This window comes from Oreochromis niloticus, linkage group LG1 (genome assembly GCF_001858045.2).
Source record: "Oreochromis niloticus isolate F11D_XX linkage group LG1, O_niloticus_UMD_NMBU, whole genome shotgun sequence".
NCBI classification, from domain to species: Eukaryota; Metazoa; Chordata; class Actinopteri; order Cichliformes; family Cichlidae; genus Oreochromis; species Oreochromis niloticus.
Window position 1 is genome coordinate 1,227,098 of NC_031965.2, and position 23,628 is coordinate 1,250,725.

Below are 23,628 nucleotides of genomic sequence, written 5' to 3' on the forward strand. Positions count from 1 at the left end.
TGGGCACGTCACATTTGCATGGTCTATTCAAAAAGGTCCACCTTAATAGAATAAATATTTGTTTTTGTATAAACATAAAAAAAACAAATACAAAAGTGCACATTACTGGATTCAAAGTGCATCAATGAATCTTCTGTACAAGTTTAATTTGGTTCATTTTACAGTCAGTGCCAGGATTCACCACTAGAGGGCAGCAGTGTTTGAACTATTTCTGACTCCACGTGTGTCGTTCATGCATCGAGACACGTTTACATTGCTGTCAGTTTAAGAATAGTGTCCAAGAGAAAGGGTAATTAAACTTGTTAAAAATATTTAACCTCCTAAGACCCGAAATCTCTCATGGCATTCTTAATTTCTCTTTGCTATTTGGGCTGATTGTTTTTACATTCATCAGGTCCCAAAGAATTACCAGATTTTTTTTTTTTTTTTTTTTTACCTGATTTTTGTGAGATCCACATATGAGGACATTTATTTTAAATTTCGATTGAACAGTGTCAGTATGACTTCCTCAGAAGTGGATATCAGGCCCTTGAAGAGCAAAATTTTGTATTTTGGTCTAGACAGCCCAAAATGTGATGTCCAGGATAAATGTAAGAGCTGTAGTGGTAGACTACTGTTCCCATAAGGCTGTGTGGGGGGGGAACTTCCGGGTTACGAAGTAAAGTTGGTAAACATCACCCGAACGCGCTGCGTCCAGTGTCAGCATTTATACGGGGTGTCAGAAGTGCGAACGGCGGTCTCCACAGTATTTTTGAGTACAGTACAGTGCAGTTAACTTGCGAGAGAAGTTTTCTCACAGGTGACCCGAAAAAGGCCGGCATGCAGGTGAAGTGTGGCCGAGGCTGTTACCAGCACTAGCAACAAGACGCGCGTGCTCGGTCGAGCATGAGCATGAGCATGAGCATCACATGTCGGAGGGAGGAGACTGGGTCGGCGCACCGGAAAGCTTGGACTCTGAATGCGAAGAAGCCAGGGATCCACACGCCACGATGGCGACCACGGTACAAATAACACCCCCAGAAACATTTGACTTTTCTCATCCTGCCGAATGGCCAAAGTGGATCAGAAGGTTCGAAAGATTTCGCATTGCAACCGCTCTTGATAACAAATCAGACGCACTCCTGTACGCTATGGGAGATGCTGATGACGTTTTGGCAGTTTTACCACTGAGCGATGCAGATAAAAAATAATATGCATCTGTCAAAGAGGCATTTGACAAACATTACGTAGGAAAACAACGTAATTTTTGAAAGAGCACAGTTTAACTCCAGACGGCAACGGGAGGGTGAAAGTACAGAGTCGTTCGTCACTGCTGTGCACAAACGTGCAGAAAATTGTGCATTTGGAGCACTCAAAGACGAACTCATAAGGGACAGAATCGTGGTTGGCATTAAAGACTGTCCGAGCAGCTGCAAATGGACTCAGAGTTGACTCTTGCTAAAGCCATTGAGAAAGATAGGCAGAGCGAAATGGTAAAGAAACAACAATCAATACTTCACAGCAGCACGGCAGTGGAGAAAACACTGAACATGGACACAATACGGACAAATACAAAACGCGGGAAAACGCAGACGTGGCAGAAGAAAGAACAAAAGCCAATCAAGCAAAGTGAAAAGGAATGTGGCCGCTGTGGTCGCAAGAACAAACACTCATTGAAAGAATGTCCAGCCAAAGAGGTACAGTGTCGAAAATGTCAGAAGAAAGGACACTTTGCTGTGGTCTGTCGCAGTAGTGAAGCTGCAGCGCTACACGAAGTGACAGAAAATCAAACAGATACAGACAGCGAGAATTGTGTGTTCTTGGGAGAAGTAGGGACTTAGAGGTCACAGTCCTGGGTGGAAAAAGTCAAGTTAAATGGGGAAAATGTATATTTTAAACTCGACACAGGGCCGGATGTTAAGTTTATTCCAGAGGGTTTGTACAGTCCAGACAGAGATGGTAAGCTGCAGAGACCCAGAAAGAAGTTACTAGGGCCAGGCAGTAGCCCACTCAATGTTAAAGGCTGCTTCAAGGCACAGCTAGCAGTGAAAGGGCGCAGTGTTTCTCAAGACGTCTACCTTGTGTCAGGTCTAGTACAGCCACTATTAAGAAGTCCAGCGTGTGAGGCTCTAGGTCTTGTGTACAGAGTAAGCACAGTAACGGAATCGGTGACAGATTTCAGGGCAGCATACCCAGATGTTTTTAAAGGTTTAGGCATGCTGAAGGAGCCTTACCACATTGAGCTAGAGCAAGGAGCTGTACCAATAGCCCTATCTGCCTCAAGACGCGTTCCTCTTCCCCTCAGAGATGCAGTGAGAAATGAGCTGCACAGAATGGAAGAAATGGGAGGACCAGTTCACACATGAAACCAGCAGCCCCAGGTACCCCCAAGCCAACTGGGAGGCAGAACGTGCTGTTCGTACCATTAAAGACTTGTGGAAAAAGGACTGACTACAGAGCACTGCTAGTGTACAGGGCCACCCCACTGGAACATGGGCTCTCGCCGGCGCAGTTCCTTATGGGGAGACACCTGCGTACCTCACTGCCACAAACTGCGGCAAAGCTGGTGCCAAAGTGGCCCGACTTACAGGCTTTTTGCAATAAAGATGAGGGGAGGTGTTGTGAAAGAAGGAAGGCTCAGGGTTTAAATAATCAGCATCATGGGCTCATCCGATCAGAATGAGAATAAGCAGTCATCTAATCATTCACAGGGTTCTCCTTTTATTCTCAAATCAATAAAGCAAAGAAGGAAAGACACACATGGACTGCCAATGCTGAAAGAAAACAGATTTAAGTTACTCATTACCTTAAACAACACATAAAATCAAAAACCCAAACAGAACCTCACCTCTGCTGCCGCCCCGTGTGGGAGTGAAGAAAGAGGGAGCCAAAAGTGAATGCAGTCCTTATATAACGTGTGACAGGTGAATGCAATTAAGGACAAGCACCACACCCAATCAAAGGTGAGAGAACTAAACAAGGTGCATCTGGTGAAGTGAGTGGGTGTGCTGGGATGTGCTAAAAGGTGGGTCTTTACAACAGCCGCCCCCATATTTCTGGTGAGAAATATGTTGATATGATCAGAATCAGTCTTCGTCAGGAAGCGGGGGCAGGGGGATCAGACAGGAGACAGGGCGGATATAGGTTCTATCCTGTGCTAAGACTTCCACAGTTCTGATGCGGTCATCTGGACTTTTCAGGAGGCGTGTCACTCTTCCTACAGGCCAGAGGGCACGTGGAAGGCGTGAATCCATGATCATTACGACAGAGTTCAGTGTGAGATCCGGGTTCTCCTTCTGCCATTTGTGTCTTCTTTGGAGGGATGGTAGATAGTCTTTTATGAAGTGCCGCCAGAAGTGATCTGCCAATATTTGTGCATGTCGCCATCGTCGTCGACCTAGGAGGTCAGAATCAGAATAGGATACCAATGGAAGTGATGAATCATGTCGGCCCATAATGAGAAGGTTTGGGGTTATGGGATCAATATCCGCAATGTCTGAGGATACATAGCCTAGGGGTTTTGAGTTAAGAATGCCTTCAGTCTCAATTAGGACTGTTCTTAAGACCTCTTCAGTGACCATTTGTGCACCAATGGTTCTCTTCAGAGCATTCTTCACAGAACGTATTTCCCTCTCCCAGGCTCCACCGAAATGGGGTGCATGCGGGGGATTGAATCTGAAATGGATTCTTTTAGTCATCAGGACCGGCTGTAGAGTCGGAGCAAGGTTGTCAAAAGCGGCCTGTAGTTCCTTATCTCCTCCTTTGAAGATAGTTCCTTGATCACATAATTTCCAGGGGTGTTCCTCGTCGAGAAATGAATCGTTGGAGGGCCATGAGGAAGGAGTCTGTATCCATGCTGTTTAGGAGGTCAAGATGTACACACCGAGTCGTGAGACATTTGAATATTATTCCCCACCTTTTCTCCGATCTGCGGCCGGTCTTGACCACGTATGGTCCAAAGCAGTCTATTCCTGTGGAGTAGAAAGGTGGTTTGAATAACCTAAGACGAGCAGCAGGCAAGTCTGACATTTTTGGAATGATGGGCTGTGCTCTCCATTTCTGACATGCAGCGCAGCTATACTGATGCCTGCGTACTGCTTCCCTTCCTCTGAGAATCCAAAATTTCCAACATAGTTCAGCAAGAAGTCTTTCTGAACCAGCATGATGCAGTTTGTATCATAATCTTGTATGATCAGTTTGGTCACTGGATGAGCAGGATCAAGTACTATTGGGTGAATGACATTCAATTCCAAATCTGGGCTGTGCCGTAGTCGGCCTCCTACATGGATAAGTCCAGAATTCCTGCACAACACTGGTGACAAACATAATAGACGGCTGTCGGATGAGAGGGGCTTGTCTGACTGTAAACGGGCTAAATCTTCACCGAAACTGTCCAGTTGTGCCTGACAAAGGATTTCTTGTTCTGCTGTTAGATAATCAGCTGCAGAACGAATGCTACCCTTTTGGTTGGGGAGTGAACGAGCCGCGAAATCCAATAGCTCTTGATAGGTTCTGAAGCAGGGTGTGTATGTATGGGAGGGGGTACTGACAATACCAAAAAAGTAGGATTTCTTTAACTCAGTCTGATCATGATCAGGAGGGAGATCTGTAACTGTGGGCCAGTTATTTGGAGGTTCATGCAGAAACGAGGACCATGTTGTGAAAGAAGGAAGGCTCAGGGTTTAAATAATCAGCATCATGGGCTCATCCGATCAGAATGAGAATAAGCAGTCATCTAATCATTCACAGGGTTCTCCTTTTATTCTCAAATCAATAAAGCAAAGAAGGAAAGACACACATGGACTGCCAATGCTGAAAGAAAACAGATTTAAGTTACTCATTACCTTAAACAACACATAAAATCAAAAACCCAAACAGAACCTCACCTCTGCTGCCGCCCCGTGTGGGAGTGAAGAAAGAGGGAGCCAAAAGTGAATGCAGTCCTTATATAACGTGTGACAGGTGAGTGCAATTAAGGACAAGCACCACACCCAATCAAAGGTGAGAGAACTAAACAAGGTGCATCTGGTGAAGTGAGTGGGTGTGCTGGGATGTGCTAAAAGGTGGGTCTTTACAACAGGAGGCGTGAGCAGGCAAAACACTACAGCCGCAGACAGAGTCAGACCGCTTCCGGAACTATCGTCAGGACAGAAAGTGTGGCTTACCACTGAAGGAACTACTGGAGCAGTAGTTGGACCTGCCAATGCTCCCAGATCTTATGTGGTAGAGACAGACAGGGGTTTTCTGAGGAGAAATAGGAGCCACCTCAGACCAACAGGGACTATTACCAGATCTGGTCGAGTGGTGAGACCTCTGAAAGATTGGATGTGTAATTCTCCGAAGTTATCCATTCATGCCCTATTCAAAGCTGGGTTAGGCTGTTAGAGATGTTTACAATAATGTGTTTCGTTTAAATGTAAGTGAACAACTGAGGGATGTGTATAATTTTCACGTTTGATGATGCTCTGCATTTCTGTTCTTGTGAGCTGTTTGAGTTGTTATGAAGTATGTCTTTAGCTAAAAGGAGGAGCTGTAGCGGTAGACTACTGTTCCCATAAGGCTGTGTGGGGGGGAACTTCGGGTTACAAAGTAAAGTTGGTAAACATCACCCGAACGCGCTGCGTCCAGTGTCATCATTTATACGAGAGCCATAAAAGCTGACCTCCAGTGGACTTCTCGTGTGCATGTTTCTGACCAAACTGTAAGACAGACTCCATGAGCGTGACACATACCAGTTCTGGCATTCTGTGGAAAATACCCACTGAGCTGCAATGCACTGAAAGTGTACAACCTGATACAACCTCAAATATATTTCTATCAGCATACAAAAACAGTGCAAGTGCTGCCAAACCAGCAAGTGGAGCTACCACTAGCCCAGTCGCAGTGCTGGCCACTCAGACACCACAAGCCCAAAACTCTGCTTTCCTTTTCTACACACATTAACACGGGACAAACTGTTACTGAATATCTTAACTCCAAGTAACTGTTTTCATTTAACCAAAACAAACAATTCAAGTCAACGCACGCAGCAAGCTATTTTCAGCTGCTCATTTATTCACACAGGGTCACCACAGCGGGCAGCTCTGCATGTTTGCTTTGGCAGATTTTTCACGCCGGATGCTCCAGCTCAGGTAGACTGTGCCCAAAGGGACAGCAACAACAGGACACAGACTTAGTAGAACACGTCAGGGGTTAATGTGGTACGCTGGCCGGAGTGAACTTCAGCATCCTCTGTGCATCCTCTGTGGTTAACAGCAGTGGAGAACAGTGCAATGAGCCCAGGATAAAGATCACTCTGTTTGCACTCTGTATATGTTTTTCCATCATTCTCAGTTGTGTATTTTTGAAACAACAGCAGCTCTGACACAAAGAAAGTATTTTACTCCCTGACAATGAGAACATGCTGGTGGATACAGGAGAAAGAAAGCACAGATCTGCAATGAGCAGCAGCAGCAGGCGGGACTGCACAGAGAGAACACTCCAGCGATGGGTCCTGCAGGAGCCTGGAACAAAGCACACCTCTGCAAAACTTGGAAAACAGTGTTGCATTACCTTCTTTGAATGAAACTCTTTGGGAACGGAGAATAACTGCTGCTGTTCTGACAGCAACATGTTTCCCTGTTGTTGCTGTTGGAGTTAGCTAGTGTGACTTCTCATTGTAAAGACAGAGTTATTGTGGTCCACAGTGGCCAGCATCCATGAGTGGAGTGAGGTAAGTTTTTGAGTGTGTTGGGAGCGAGAGGGGAGCAATTTGATAGCAACTAGTCATTAAGTTAAGGTTGAGAAGTTGCCAAGGAAGTCGAAGTAAAATAAAAGAACATTTAGGGATATAGACATGACCAAGATGACCTGCTGAAGTTCAAAACTGAGCATGCATACGATGACCGAGTGGAGGTTCTCTGGATGAAAATGCTGTGTGTGGCTCTAGTCAGGAGGTTGATACTGAATCCCGAGTCATTCTCCAGTCCATCCATCAGAGTGTGAATGTTAGATAGAAAGCCCTTAGGTTTAGAAAAAAAAAAGGGCTTAAATGAATAGGGATGGGTATCGAAAACCGGTTCTTGTTGAGAACCGGTTCCCACTGTTTCAATTCCTTGGAATCGTTTGCCATTTTTGCAAACGATTCCCTTATCGATTCCAGTCGCCCCGAATGACGTCACCACGTTGCGGAGCGTCGGAGCGTACCTGGCAGGAAACACGGCGCCTAAGCGGCTCAAACGCTTAAAAGTTCGGTTATACTTTACCAGAATGGATGACAACAGGGCAACTTGCAATACTTGCAAAGTAGATATTTCATTAAGGGAGGAAACACTACGAAGATGCAAAAGCATTTGCTCACAAAACACGCGATGACCTTAAATGAATGTCGTGTTTTTAATTCCGCTCCGGACTCGTGAATCTCAACCCAGCAGCAGCGGTAACGTTTGCACGTCATCTCCCGTTAATGCGGCAGGTAAATAATCAGCTAACAGTGCATATTATGTTAGCGCGATCTGCCTTATTACAAAACCTGCCATTACTGTGCATTTAGGTGACCATGATGAGACAGACAGAGTCTGGCTGGCGCTCGCTGGCAGTTGTCGCTGCAGTCCACCGGTAGCGTCTCTTTTCAGGCCCGAATGTCACCGAGCAGTGACTAAGTTTGTGGTAAAAGCCTTGCAGCCATTTGCCACAGCAGATGGTAAGTGAATGTGTTTAATTGTAGGCAGGGACATTACTGAATATTCTTGTGTAATTGCTACAGAATAATTTATGTTATACTTTGTTATTGCTACAGAAGAATATTTATTTTATTATTTTACATTTACAATTTTTTTCCCCGGGGACCCTGTGACACCCCATTGAAGAGCCGCAGGCTGTGGATCTCTTAAGATCTCACTGTTGGGTTTGTAAGGCCATGTTACTCCTAAATTTCTATCTTGTTCAAAGAGAAGATATAAAACAAAATTCTAAGCTAATCGACTTTAGTATTCTCCTTTTTAAAAATAAGAATCGATAAGAGAATCGATAAAGAATCGAATCGTTAAACAGAATCGAAAATGGAATCGGAATCGTTAAAATCTTATCAATACCCATCCCTATAAATGAATGTAACTGGGTATGTAAAGAGCTGTGAGTTCTCCAGTAGAGTAGAACAGCACTATATAAGAAACAGTTATTTACCATTTACCCTGAGCTGATATGAAGGCAACAATAGCTCAAATAACCACTCGTTACAACCAAGGTGTGCAGAGGACCATCTCTGAATGCACAACATCAAAAAAACTCAGATCATCTCAAACTGGCTTCTTGAACATGATCACTCCAACGGCCTCCACAGTCAGCAGATCACAGAGCAGCTTTGGGATGTGGTGGAACGGGACATTCATATTACACACGTGCAGCTAACAAATCTTTCAGCAGCTGTGCATTGCTGTCATGTCAGTGTGGACCAAAATGTTTCCAGCACCCTTTTGGGGCTCATGTATATGTATGACTGTCACAAAGTTGGATGCTCATATTAAACATCACCAGAGTTACCATAATTAGCTCAGTTTACGTGAAGGTAATCCCTGTGATCCATAACCTTAGCCTCCAGTCTCTCCAAAACACTGTGTTTCAGACTTTGTTTCTAATTTTGGCTCTCTGTGATGTCAGAGAGAGTGTATGTCTCTAATATGATCATTTTAAGATCGCTTCCCTTGTCTGCGAGCACAGAAACTCCACCCATGTGCTGTTTGCCAATCAGAAGAAGGCTTAATAAGAAACACTAAGATGAGGTGTGAGTGGTACCAGGTAATATAAATGTCAGGCTCTAAAACAATTAGAGCACCTGCAGCCTGTGATAACAATCAGAACCATGACACGAGGTTTATACTGACACACAACCACGACAGGGCAAAACTGAGTAAAGCTGTGTGTGTGTGTGTGTGTGTGTGTGTGTGTGTTCACATACAATAAATCAGCTCCACAGCCTAAAGTGTTGTCTGCTGTTGATGTATAGAGCGTTTTGCAGCCGATGAAGTCATTCTCAGAGAGCGATCTCTCCCTCAGACTGTATCGTTTGTCGGCCGCCCCGTCTCTCCATCAATCACACACTCAAGCACCCTCTGCCGCCTCCTCTCTCTTTCATTGTCTCCCTGCTTCCATCAACATCTCTATCTGTCATTCTGTCGAATTATCACACGAAAACAAACACCGCTCCTGACGGGCAATTGCTGCAGTTTGGACCTGTCAATGTGTGAGGTAAAAAAAGAAAAACGAGCCCTTATCCACACATGCAATCTCTATTGGAATTGGAGGTAATTCCCCAAGGAATCGATAACAAATCCTCACTGTCTGGAGAAAGTATTGCTGTTTGGGAAATAAGATAAACTGTCTGATATTCCCGTACGTGACCACCGTGGGCGTCCCTGACTGTCCGGGCTCTCATGTACAGTGGCTTGCAAAAGTATTCGGCCCCCTTGAACTTTTCCACATTTTGTCACATTACAGCCACAAACATGAATCAATGTTATTGGAATTCCAGGTGAAAGACCAACACAAAGTGGTGTACACGTGAGAAGTGGAACGAAAATCATACATGATTCCAAACATTTTTACAAATAAATAACTACAAAGTGGGGTGTGCGTAATTATTCAGCCCCTTTGGTCTGAGTGCAGTCAGTTGCCCATAGACATTGCCTGATGAGTGCTAAATAGAGTGCACCTGTGTGTAATCTAATGTCAGGACAAATACAGCTGCTCTGTGACGGCCTCAGAGGTTGTCTAAGAGAATATTGGGAGCAACAACACCATGAAGTCCAAAGAACACAGCAGACAGGTGTGATGGCTGCATGCAACCACACAATTGAGATACTTAGGTAATATTCATTTGATCTTTTTGTCTTATGTTTACGTTATGCTCTAAAGCTTCTGTGATCACAAGTTAACTAATTTGATATTTTGAGTTTACCTATAATGCATGACAGCACTAAGCTATAGCCCAAATGGTGGCATAGACTCTGCTTTGCATTGTTTGTTATTTTATATAGGTATATGTTATATTGATTATATTTCTGCTCTTTCTGAGTTACCTGACCTCCGCTCCAGTCCTTCCTGGTTTGGCTGAAAGAGGAGGCTGAGGGTGGAGCTGGTTTAAATGCAGAAGCCAATAAAGTGGACTGGACCATCTATTGTGATCATGCAGGGGGAATGGGGTTCTTCTTGAATGATGGTTAGCTGTTATCTCTTTAGTTTTCACCTTTGGTGTATATAATGGTTTATTCATTTGCTATATAACTGGAGCTGTTTCTCATTTGGGCAGGTTAGTTTGTTGAGTTATGTTTTTGTTAAGTGACTTTTGAGTAACGTTCTGTTAAGTTAACCTCTTTATGGGCCCACTTGGTTCTTAAAAAGTTTATTTTTGTTATTTTGAATTTTTGCAATCATCTTGTCCTTTTTGAGGTATAATAAAACCCATTTTTTTTGAAGATTACATTTGTGCCTGTGTGTCCCTGGCTGCTTGGATCATGACACAGGTCAGGGATAAAGTTATTGAGAAATTTAAAGCAGGCTTAGGCTACAAAAAGATTTCCCAAGCCTTGAACATCCCACGGAGCACTGTTCAAGCCATCATTCACAAATGGAAGGAGTATGGCACAACTGTAAACCTACCAAGACAAGGCCGTCCACCTAAACTCACAGGCCGAACAAGGAGAGCGCTGATCAGAAATGCAGCCAAGAGGCCCATGGTGACTCTGGACGAGCTGCAGAGATCTACAGCTCAGGTGGGGGAATCTGTCCATAGGACAACTATTAGTCGTGCACTGCACAAAGTTGGCCTTTATGGAAGAGTGGCAAGAAGAAAGCCATTGTTAACAGAAAACCATAAGAAGTCCCGTTTGCAGTTTGCCACAAGCCATGTGGGGGACACAGCAAACATGTGGAAGAAGGTGCTCTGGTCAGATGAGACCTAAATGCAAAACGCTATGTGCGGCGGAAAACTAACACTGCACATCACTCTGAACACACCATCCCCACTGTCACATATGGTGGTGGCAGCATCATGCTCTGGGGGTGCTTCTCTTCAGCAGGGACAGGGAAGCTGGTCAGAGTTGATAGGAAGATGGATGGAGCCAAATACAGGGCAATCTTGGAAGAAAACCTCTTGGAGTCTGCAAAAGACTTGAGACTGGGGCGGAGGTTCACCTTCCAGCAGGACAACGACCCTAAACATAAAGCCAGGGCAACGATGGAACGGTTTAAAACAAAACATATCCATGTGTTAGAATGGCCCAGTCAAAGTCCAGATCTAAATCCAATCCAGAATCTGTGGCAAGATCTGAAAACTGCTGTTCACAAACGCTGTCCATCTAATCTGACTGAGCTGGAGCTGTTTTGCAAAGAAGAATGGGCAAGGATTTCAGTCTGTAGATGTGCAAAGCTGGTAGAGACATACCCTAAAAGACTGGCAGCTGTAACTGCAGCAAAAGGTGGTTCTACAAAGTATTGACTCAGGGGGCTGAATAATTACGCACACCCCACTTTGCGGTTATTTATTTGTAAAACATGTTTGGAATCATGTATGACTTTCGTTCCACTTCTCACGTGTACACCACTTTGTATTGGTCTTTCACCTGGAATTCCAATAACATTGATTCATGTTTGTGGCTGTAATGTGACAAAATGTGGGAAAGTTCGAATACTTTTGCAGGCCACTGTATATTTAGTTGGACCCAAAGTGCACACATAACCAAGATTAGAGAGGAGCATTTTCCACATCATCAGCACGTATTTGTTTCATCTCGCAGATCTCATCAATCGTGGAGAATTTGCCTCTTGATGGGTGACGTACTGATCATTTTTATCAGGTAAACAACTTCACATTGTCGCACATTGATATGAATCAAACCTGTGGGGATAACATTAAAAGTCTAACAGGACTGTTTGGTTTGCTAATGTTTGCACGGAGAGGTTTAACCCTTCTCATACGTCTCTAAACAGTTGCTCTGACTCTCCTGACTCGTCACATTTAAACACATTAGCATTCATTTATGAAATGCAAACAGAGCGTTTGGTTTCGCTTCTTCCATCCTGGTTGCTCTTGTACTAAGACCAGCTTTCCTCCTTATTAAAACACCCACTGAGGCCTTTTTCAGTACTAACATTACTGGGCTCCATTTATCAAATCACTAGCTGGGCCCACGTCCTCATTTTAGGTTTGACAGCGTTTTAGTAGGTAAAGGTGAATGCTTGGACATGAACTGAATGGAGAAGGCCTCGAAGGGGACTGGCGACGGCTCCCGGGCCTGGCAGATCCCCGTGCACTAAATAGGAGTGAAGAAGTTAAAGAATTGAGAACAAGGAGGGAGGGAGAATGAACAGCTTGCAGAACTGGGGGAACCTATAGATGACAACGGGAAGGAGCGTGCTTGGAGGCGTGGTCCTGCTCCTGAAATTCCGATACATGATCTCCAATAAATTTGTAGCTGCAGTGGATCTTCAATATTAGTTTGTTTGACAGACTCATATACTGACTCTAATTTACATTTGGGACTAAGCAGAAGTGAACATTTGTTAAAATTTCTCTGAGAAGGGATCACTAACTTAAATTAGTCTATGTGGTCGCACAGCTGAGGATCTGCAGAATGAGCAACACAAACAGGCTTTTTTAGGAAGACGAATATTCCAGTAGGTTATGCAGTCATAATAACTTGAACAGCTGATTGGATAGCCAGAGGGTGGTGCTGCATGAGAGATCAAAGACCCACCAAAATAAACAGGAAACTGACGTACACATGCGAGCGAATCTGAGGCTTCTGTGCAGAGAAGCGTCAAGATTTTGCTCCATGGCCGTGAAGGGAAGATCAAAGGTCATCGCGATTAATGTGACTCGTTTAATTGTGCACCAAAAATATCTATGACACATTTCTTGGTAATTCAACCATGACAGCTGCAGTAAACTGACAATTTGTCCAGTGGCAACACTACGAGAAAGGTCACAGAGCGTCCAAAATATAAGACCTTCGTCTTCTGCGCAGCATAAATGTTCTCAGCAGTGGGTTTGATATGTCTGTAAGAAGGCGCCCGAGTATTTAGGAACACAAGTTTGGGGCAGAACACAGGCAATGATTGGTGACGCTACACCTCACAAGTCAAAGCGTGCAGTGATCTGTCTGCTCTTTCTCTCGCTTTAGACACGATCACTGGAGGTGATAGCAAAGGTCAATGATAATGTATCATTTGTAATGAGTGATCCTGATACTCGAGAGAAACCTCAAAGTGGAAGCTTCCTTTGTTTGTGTCACAGAGACTCCTGCCACCTGTCAGTGAAATATTAATGACAAAAACAGCTTTTCCGGGGAATAAGTGCGCGGTCAACAGCACCAAACGCCGTCTGCCTTTAGCTCCACCATGATTTCCCAAGTGGTAACACGCCCACACACACGCTGAGCTCACAGAGGAGCAAAGGGGACATAAAAAAGTCAACATTTTATTCCAGACTCGACTCCATTATTGATGGCAGGTGGCAGAGAGGAAGGGTGGATGCGTGGATTAAGCGCAGGGATGTGGAATATCAACAAAGAAGCTTCAATATTCACTAAGAGTGAGAAGTCAAGAAAACACATCGTTCAGTTATTGATTGAGTCCAATGAATGAATAAATCTATTATTTTAACATGTAATGAGACTGCGGCTTGACTTTCATAAGCCACAAATGATGATTATTAAGTATAAAAACAATGAACGGTTCGATGCACTGAGGACATAAAACAACTACAGCAGTTGCCTTTGTACATGTGAAACAGACCTTTCTGCAGCACAATTATTAGTAGTGCTGATGTTATTGATAGTGGGGCTGATATAAACTGCTGGCTATTGAATCATCAGCGTGTCATATTTGTGTGTAAAATCTGCAAAGCAAACAAACAAACAAATAAAAAAGCTACAGCTGTATGATACGTGAGTAGGTGAATAAAGAGCTGTGAGCGTGTGCACTTTGTTTCCATCTGTAATTCATCTGTAAATTATCTTTGAACTTGACAAAAATGACATTTTTTGAAATCGTGTAAAAGAGGATGAAGTAACTGTCCATCGATGGAGTTCCGATTGAGAGAGTTACTGAACTCTTTTTTGGGCGTAATGATGATAAATTAACATGGAAATCTCATATTGAACATGTTAGAAAAAAGGTGGTTAAAAATATTTATATTTTGGGCAACATCAGAGATATATTAGATTATAAGGCAATGCCTATTTCAAATTTCTCACTAATTTTCCCCTATCTCAGTTATTGTACTGACGTGTGGGGGAATACATATGCGAGTAATATAAAACATTTATACTTGTTACAGAAGAAAGTGAATTTATTCTTCTTCCTGCTCCTTTTCACCCGTGGGTGCAGTGCTATCAATGGCAGTGTTGGTCAAGTTACTTGAAAAAAGTAATCAGTTACTAATTACTGATTACTTCCCCCAAAAAGTAATCCCGTTACTTTACTGATTACTTATTTTCAAAAGTAATTAATTACTTAGTTACTTGGTGTTAGGATTCAGAGATTCTTTTACTGTAACCATATAATCTGCCTTATGATAAATGCATTAATAACATGTTCTACAGTATTATTTTATCAGTAATATTTCTTATGGGGTTCATAATGCATTGAATATGTTTGTCATAACATTGACCTTTTTATTCACAGGTTGAGTTTATTTTATACACAATGCATATCTGTGCTTGTTGAGAGTTGATGTTCCATCCAAGAGGGTTTTAAGCTTCACTGGTGAGAGTGTCCAGGTGATACATGTTGAGGGAAGATGAGAACATAGCAGGTTAATTGCATGCATGCTTACAATACACTTATTAATTTAGTGGCAGGCCTGAGCGAAGGCCCAAGTGTCTTCTGCTCTCGTTTTGAGACCTGCGCCAATTCAGTTTACTTAGTGATTGGTGACGAGGGTCAATTATTAGCTTTTAACGATCCCGAAGCTTGAAGTTTATTACCTTAAAAGGCAGGTGTTATAGAAAAGAGAAGTTATATGACTGTTTATAGTTATTAAAATGTATAAGATGCGCTCATGTCTGTCAACTATGTATTTTTGACTTGTATTGACGTATATGTGTGGGCGTTAATGTTCTATGGTATAAAACCAGTTTTTGATGAATTTTTGTCAGAGAACGACATATGCAGATGTTGCCTCTCCTGTGTTAATAAACTCATCGTTTGATTGCATTCGTCTGGTGCCTCCGTCGTTTGTTGTCTGGTCTACAGTTGATCGATCTCGCTTCATTGGTTACTTTTTAAAAACACGATTTACAACCTGAATAGGTGATAAAGCGATAGATCTTTCAGCCCAATTCTACTTTTTCTGCATAATCCATCATACAAAATGTAATCAAATGGAAAACTCTCTTTTTAAAACTTGTTTTATTAGTTTTAATCTTTTAACTTTATGCATCAAGCAAAAACTTAATTATATGCAACATTCTCTGACTGGAAGAAATTTGTTTAACATTTAAACCTATTTTCTGCACATTCCAGCACATAAAATAAAATATGTTTTTGTGTTTACACTCACTCTTTCAAATAGATGCAAGTAAAACACAGCAGAAAATAAATAAAATCAAAGACTAGCGGTCCTGTTGCTCTATTTTTACCTGTAAAGCAGGACTGGGGTAGGCGGAGGAGGTTTACCCTGGTGCAGGTGTGCCGCGGCGGTCAGTGGAAGAATCCGCGAGTTTCTCTGTGAATTTCACATTACGTCGTAGTGCACTCGCTGCTTGCCTGGAAGTTTAGGGGTTTAAAAAGAAGTTTTCTTCCCACGCACAACGGACACTAATGTTTTTGTCACTTTTTATGGAATCAAACTCAAAATAAGGTCAGTACTTCCACGCTTTAAACGCTGCATGCTACACTCTGTCCCGTACTCGATATATTATGATCCGCAGACAGCTGTTGCCACGAACGTCGCACTCGCTTACGTCACTGTCATGAGACGTTCTCGCAAAAAATCACGGTTTTAGTAACGCAGTAACGCAGCGTTCCTACGTGAAAGTAACGGTAATCTAATTACCGTTTTTGCAATAGTAATCCCTTACATTACTCGTTACTTGAAAAAAGTAATCAGATTACAGTAACGCGTTACAAGTAACGCGTTACAGCCCATCTCTGATCAGTGGCAATGAGGGCTTGTGTGTAGGAAATGAAATACTGCTGAACCATGTGTGAAACAAATAAATAAAATGAAAAGTGAAATAAAGTCTTCTTCTTCTTCTCTCCAGAGCATACCTCCACCTCTCCAGGCTCGCTTCTACATGTTCCCTACTCTGTCCCTACACCTCTGGTCTGCTCCAATCACCAGTCTCTCTGCCCCGAGGACACTCTACTGTATCCAACTTATTCCACAATTCCTCTTTCTCCTGACTGACATCCAACCTGTGGGGCATTCAACATCACTCCTCTGATTAATAGCTTCAAACTCACAATTCTGTCCTTCACTCTCTCCTGCTCAACAACACTACTCACATCCTCGTCCTTCAGGATTACCCCTACTACTCCTTCTCTTCATATTTAGATCATGACAGAACAGTTTAAATCCACCCCCAGTGCTCTCGGCCTTACTTCTCTTCCACTTGGTTTCCTGCACACACACAAATATATCTAGCTTCTTTTTCTTCTTTATCAGTCATAGTCCCAGATTTAGTGTCCCAACTGTCACCTCTGCACTGCTCCCTTTCCTTCTTCCTTGTCTTTGGCTGACAGTTTCAACCAGCACCCTGCTGGCCAATAGCACTGGAGGTGGATGCTGTTAACCTGGGCCCCGACTGATCCAGTAATGAAATTCTTTATGATCTGCATGTTTGATTTGGCTGAATTATTTCAGACGGTCTAAAAAATATTTTTGTATTAGTTTATACAGTATGTGCATGCAGTTCCTAGCACAGAGTCTCTGTCTCTGCATGCTCAAAATGACAGAATGAAAATGAAAAGAACACTTTGAAACCCGTCAGATAACAATGGGGGAAATAAACTACGCTGGATATCTGAAGTGATGTGGACTGGGCAATGTGTTGAACAGATGCCACATGATGGAAATAAAATGATCAACCTGCAGAGAGCTGAATTCAAAGTGAAAATGATGCAGCAGGCTAGTGTTTGCAGTAACTGAGAATGGTGCTCAGACGTTTTAATGGCTCCCGCATGCACATATGCGTGCCCGATAACAATCTGAGGTACAGCTTGGCAATGTCTGATGGACCAGAGGTGTTCTACTGGATTTAGGTCAGGTGAGTGTGGGGACCAGTCAGTGGAATCAATCCCTCCATCAGGAATTCCTCCTTCAGGAACCCAGGACCCATTGCACCAGCATAGGGTCTGACAGTGGGGCCAAGGATTTCATCCTGATATGTAATGGCAGTCATTGTGCCTTTGTCTAGCCTCTAAAGGTCTGTGTGTCCCTCCATGGATATGCCTCCCCAGCCCATCACCAAACTGGCCATGCTGACCGATGTTACAGGGAGCAAAACATTCTCCTCGGCTTCTTCAGACCCTTTCACATCTGTCACATGAGCTCAGGGTGAACCTGCTCTTCTGTGCTCTTCCTGTGAAAAGCACAGGGTGCCAGTGGTGGACCTGCTGATCCTGGTGTTGTATGGAAAATGCCAGTCAGGCTCCACAGAGCGGGGAAGTGAGAACAGGGCCCAGTATAGGACGCTGGGCCTTCAGGCCACCCTCGGGAAATCTGTTTCAGATTGTTTGGTGACTCTCTGAGCTGACCCTGTGTTGACACTCACTTACCTTCTTGTCTCGTCTTTCTTGTCTGGTTTCAAAACAACCAGATATAAAACACCTAGCGTGAGATTTCCCTTCACTTTACTGATGAGTGGCACGACTGTGGCTGTGCCTAACATTTCTAGAAAGCTTTTCTGGAAATTAAGAACAAATAAACTAAGATTCAGTGACAGTCTATTGATTTTTTTGTGTCTTCCTCTTTTCCTCCTGTAGCTCCATCTTCTCCATCTTCAGCACCTCCATCTGCACATGTCCAAACCATCTCAGCTTTGACTGCTCGCCTCGAGCTGATGTACTCATTTATAATCGTCACCTCAGCCTCGCGTCTTTTCGGCGGTGCCACTGTCTCCAAACTTTTTTAGGTTTTTTTGTGTGTTTGTTGTTGTTGAAAATGTCCAGTGTGTAATGTATTTTCTGTACAGTGTAGTTTATTAGGAGGAGAAGGTGACTCTGGCAGATGCTTTGGAACGAAACGATGGCTGAGTTTCATTCAGCGTACACGAGCCGGGGATCCCTGCACTCTGTCAAAACAATGAAATGCATTGTTTTCTGTGACATGCATTACTGCCTACTGTAGACGTGATTTTTTTTTTATCATAATTTGTGTCAAATAAGTTTTAGGTTGCCACCAAGAAAAAGCTGTAATTATTTTACCTCCTTCCTGATGGAAACTCAAAACCTTTTGCTAAGCATTTAAACAAAAACATTCATATTATTATAGTTTTATAAGTTTTTCAAGTTTCTAGTACCAAGTTTCTGGAAGTTGTCATTATTTAAAATTGCACCTGCAAGTTTCCTGATGATTTGTCGTGTTTTGTATATAATGGCTCACTCCAAACAGGATCCTGACTGTGTGCAAAAGCTGTGAGCATGCTGGATTCTCAGCTGGCAGATTCTCTCAGGCTCAATCATTTTGCAGCAAGATGAGCAGAGAAAATATCGATCCAGGGCCACACGACTGTTTTCAGCCAAAAGAAGAAGACCTCCTCAGCAGATGGTTTGACCCCCACTGAGCTCCTGTCTCAGCATTGCAGTCAGATGAACTGTAGCAAGTTCTCCCAGGTGCTTCAATCACACTAAATACCTTGAATAATTGTGTGAGAGAAAGTGCGCTGAAACTACAGAGGATAAAAGCACGGGCTTGTTTATGTTACTTTGCTGATTCATAAAAATCCTTCATGACATCACTTTTGTGAGCATCCTTCCTTCGCTTTTACTCCCTGAAACCTTTGCGCGGTGCTGTGCTCACTCCTTTAATTCAGCGCTAAACATTTCCCTCCATCAGCATAAAATCAAAGCGCTTTTCCAAAACTCTGCGCAAACATCAGTGTGCAAGTGTTTCTGAACGAAGACGGATTTAAATTGAAACGACCAGATTCGTGAGGTTACCTGTACAAGCCAAGAATGAGATAGTTTTACGTCACGTTTGTGTTGAGCTTATATCTGACGTTATTAGCCTGAGGCTGCCCCCTTTGAAAGTGATTAAGCGGCTCAGTGTTTTGGCGCAGTGACAGTGTGGCTGAGACGTGGCAGTCACTCTGCGCTTTCCCTGCAGTAATATTAGGTTTAATTTTAAGCCCCTCTGTCACCGGAGCAGCCTGGCCGGCCCCAGGAGGTGTGACGTCACTGGCGAACGCCACTGTTTAAATATTGACTCCCTCAAATCCGTGAGATTATCTGAATACAAAAAATAAAAATAAAAAGTGGAAAACGTTGCATAACCGATTTCAAGGGAGCTGGCCTCTGTTTACGTGACCGGAGCCATTTTTCAAAGAACATGCACTCAGTCCGCTGCTTTACAAAACAAGATGATCCACAGTTTATTGTTATAATCATGAGTCATACACAAAACATTCATCTGAAACAAAACAGACCAGGGTCGAGAGACAGACCGGACTAGCCCAGGTGAAGAATTACTACAATATTCCCATAATATTGCTGCTGAGACTTTACAGCGTGTATGTGGTCCTCGGGTGGGTAAATTGTGCAGGGTGGGTTATGCCTCAACTCCTACATCACAACACGCATCCTGTGCTTTTCCTACTGACATAAAGTGGTTGGGAGTATTTACAGGAGCTTTATGGTACTTTGTGGCTCATCTTCAATCCATCGCCATCATCCTTACACAGACTCTTTATAGGATTTTTCTTTGATAATATATACTTTGAAAATATATACATATCACACAATACTCTTTTTTGTAAGGGTTGGACAGCCACCTGCTCCTCAACGGCATCATAAAAAATATGATAGTAATTACAGAGAAATAGAGTGCGAATTTGTTTTCCCTCTGTCTCAGTGCTACATTCAGATCCGGAGAGGCTCATAAGCACTTCAGCAGGAAGAAGTTGCAGAAAGCTCCCCGGGGACAGTCGCACATCTTGCCGATTCGAGCGCCTTTCCGCACAGCGCACTGCTCCCCGATGTCACACTGAGAGGCAGAGAGAGGGAACACAACCAGAGGTTCGCTTCATTTCCACCCGCCACTGCATGCACCAAGGTGGTGCCATTTCATCATCATCATAATAATAATAATAATAATAATTACCGTTGGGACTTGGCCAAATTTCTTTTCCCATAACGGCAGCCGTTTAGCCTGCAGCTTTTCCAAAACTTCTTGGAGAGCTCCGAGCTGTCGGAAACAAACAAAAACAAAAACACAAAACCATTAATAAAGATAATTTGGTTTTTGGAGTGGGCATACAAATATAAAATCTATTTATGGAACATGCAAATTAATTAAAAGCCACGAATAAAATAAAAATTAATCTGTTGGTGATTTTCTTAAAAGTTGGAATTATTAATAAAGTAACTATACAAAAAAAGCCATATTTATGTAAAACGACACAAACCGCTGAGGAAAAGTGTTTCTTCTTGTTCTTGTTGTTGTATTAACTACACTGGGTCCAAGTTTCATTACCGGGAAGAATCCTGCATTCCAATTCTTTTCACTCTCAGCTGTTCACAGAGCTCAGCTTAGCGTCACATTGTTGCACTTGACTCTTGTTATCAGCGGGCTTCACAGGCTATAAATAAAATGGTCTTAATTTTATTTTTCACAGCATAACTAAAAGTTATTTTTTTTAAAAAGGGAGAGAGAGGAAAAAACAGAATCGGTCTTGATAAAAGAAGAAAGCTCTCCGCGGTCTAAGTTGCGCCGTGTGTCTGCATGCGTACTCCGGGTGCAGATCTTACCAGCTGCTTCTCGCTGGTCAGGTTCGGACCTTTGGGGTAGAAGTCACGCAGGGCTCTGGGGCTCAGCTCCTCCTCGGACTCGGAGTCCAACACTTCGGCTCCAGCGGCGCTGGAGAGCAGCAGCAGTGCGCACAGGAGCGCCCCGCTGAGCAGCCTGGAGCTCTGCATGGTCCCGGTGCACGGCAGCATGTCGCCCCTTTTGCCGGTCTCAAATAGTCGCTCCACCGCTCCAAACACCTTTTTATCTGACTAGTTGCATCTGCTTGCTCCACCTTATCCTTTGATTTTTTTTTTTTTTATTTGTCATGCGTAACAGCTGCCTTGGGTGAGTCATGCCGCAAAAGTTGCTGGGCAAAATATGCCTCCAAAAGTCAACAACAACAGCAGCCTGCGTGGGGTCGTTACTTAGAGCGCAAAGGATTACTCCTTACTCGATAGAAGAATGGAAAACTGATTGGTCTTTTCTAGGAAGCTCAAGATCAAGTTCAAGCGGCATTAGGTCAATCACCTGATTAAACTTCAGCCATGAGAATATAACTGCAGTCGTCAAACACTGTTGGATTTACAGCCTCAGGATGTTCAACTTCACAGAAGAGCAAAAGATGTGCTTGAGTCACCCAGCAGTCAGAGAACAGGGCTGTATTTAGTATTCCACCTATAGAAGAAGTATGGCACAATGCGTTACTTTTCTCTTATTATTTTCCCAGAGTGCCATTTCCAGGCTTTCCAGCATTAGGACTTAGTGACTCACTCTTTTATGCAGTGAATTACCACGAAAACAAGCAGTGCTGATTGAAAACGTCTTGCTTTATTTGTAAAGTAACAATCCGACTTCTAATCAGCCTGTACGTTGATTAGAAGTCCATGTTTTGCATTTTGAAGTTTGTGAGGGCATGAAGGCTAAGATTTGCATTACCAACTGCTCAAAGGGAAATAGTGATTTATTTCGTTATTTCTGCAGCATTTATGACACTAGTGGGGAAAAACAGGAACAAGTTTCCTATTACATAAAACAGAGTATATTTCAGGTCTATACTGTATTACAAAGTATTATGGAATGATTTTATTTTTAAACTCCAAAAGCATCAGAACTCACACTGGGGAACATAAACAACATTAAAATAATCCATATTTTGCAGAATAATCAGCTCCACCGCGCACTCTTCCACCTAACATGATCTGCACCCTGCAGCCACAGAATCATGTCATTTTATCTCTTATGCAACCACTGAGTCTGCGGTAACAATGCAAATGATGAATGTTTACACAAAATATGGGCGGACAAGCGACAGCAGTTGTCGCTTCCATTGTATTCTTAATCCTGCGGCTGAGTTTTCCCTCTGCGCTGCATTGATCGTGGGTATCAGAGCTGCCTGCGTCGGGTCCACCGGCGGAGATGGAGGAGCAGGAAGCTGCTTTGATTGCGCTCGAGACTGCATGACTCATGTCTCGCTCTGTGCCAGCTTTAATGACTGAGACGCCAATTTGACATTCCATTCAAAACCACCGGGCTATTTCATTCACAACCTCGGCTTCAATAGTTTTGAAAGTCTTTTTGCCACAGGCTTGCACTGCCTTTGGGGGTCACTTCCTCCTTCTGATTGGTTTCTTCTGGTGCTTTTAGACATAAAATGTAACCTTGAAGACCTTAAAGTGAGTTACCTCAATCAGCCAGTTTGTGAATTGTGCATAAATAAACAGATTTCGGGGAGCAGTGCAAGGAAAACAATAAAATAGATGTTGTCACTATTTCAGAAAAGCATATTAGGGGATTTTTGAGGGGAAGCCATGAATTTAAAAATAGGCTTAAATATTTCTTTTCATATCAGTGATTTTGTTTTTGTGACCCAGGGCAGGACACTGCCTAATTTACATATCCAGTGACCACAGAGCAACAGCAGCATTCATTCAGTTTTCTTTCTCTGGCTATCTCAGAATTAACCCTCCACACTTTGTGGTTTGTTTTTTCTGTCTCTAACAAATACCCCACTCTTCTTTACATCTGGGGTCACATATGGTCCACTTTGATCTTACGTGGGTCGGACCCGTGAAACGCCTCTTTTTGTCAGTGCAAAGAACTTTACATTTAATCCCTGAGATATTTTAATATGAGAAAAAGAAGTACAAGTTTTCCTACATAATAAAGAAATGCTCCTGTAGTAAGTAAAAGAAGTCTGTCAGCACGAGTCTTTGCGCTTAGATTGAAATAAATCTGTAAAATGAAGTTCTGGCAGCTCACTGCCCAGACTGTCCTGTAATTATAAAACAGAAAGCATTTGATAATTGACAGATTATGTCTGTTTAATTACAAATCATACATTTCTGTACTAAACAGTGAAAATACAGGAACTTTTTGTTATCGTTGCTTATCTGGAACTTATTTACTGTGCTGTAGTTTGAATGGTCATGTATGAGGTCATCAGTTTCATTTCTATAGCACCAAGACACTTTATATTGGAATGTAAACACCCTACAAAATGCAGACTTGTGAAAATATAGGTAAATATTCAAAACTGATGCTCTCCTTCACATTTTCCAAACCCACCCTGTGGGCCACAGTGGGGTATTTGGGCCTGGTGCAGTCAGACATCTCAACAGGTGAGCAGGTGGTGAAACAAAATTAACTTAGGGTTAACAAAATGTGTTGCACACACCTATATTATTTTTCTGTCACCTAACACACGGTGTGAGCAGCAGAAAAAC

The 23,628-nt window shown here is 43.0% G+C and overlaps 1 protein-coding gene and 1 long non-coding RNA gene across 2 annotated transcripts; one reads left to right on the plus strand and one right to left on the minus strand.

The window, feature by feature from the left end:
• The first annotated feature begins 9,711 nt into the window (after positions 1-9,711).
• On the plus strand, positions 9,712-18,946 carry LOC112846569 (uncharacterized). The gene is made up of 2 exons (XR_003219585.1): positions 9,712-9,821; positions 18,572-18,946. It is a non-coding gene; the product is annotated as an uncharacterized LOC112846569 (long non-coding RNA).
• Positions 18,947-19,522: 576 nt separating this feature from the next.
• cart3 (cocaine- and amphetamine-regulated transcript 3) lies at positions 19,523-21,206 on the minus strand. The gene is made up of 3 exons (XM_003456893.5): positions 20,926-21,206; positions 20,279-20,362; positions 19,523-20,161 (listed from the first exon to the last, which is right to left on the minus strand). Exons 1-3 carry the CDS (start codon positions 21,112-21,114, stop codon positions 20,054-20,056), a joined length of 381 nt encoding a protein of 126 aa, XP_003456941.1. The 5' UTR covers positions 21,115-21,206; the 3' UTR covers positions 19,523-20,053.
• Between the last annotated feature and the right edge of the window lie 2,422 nt (positions 21,207-23,628).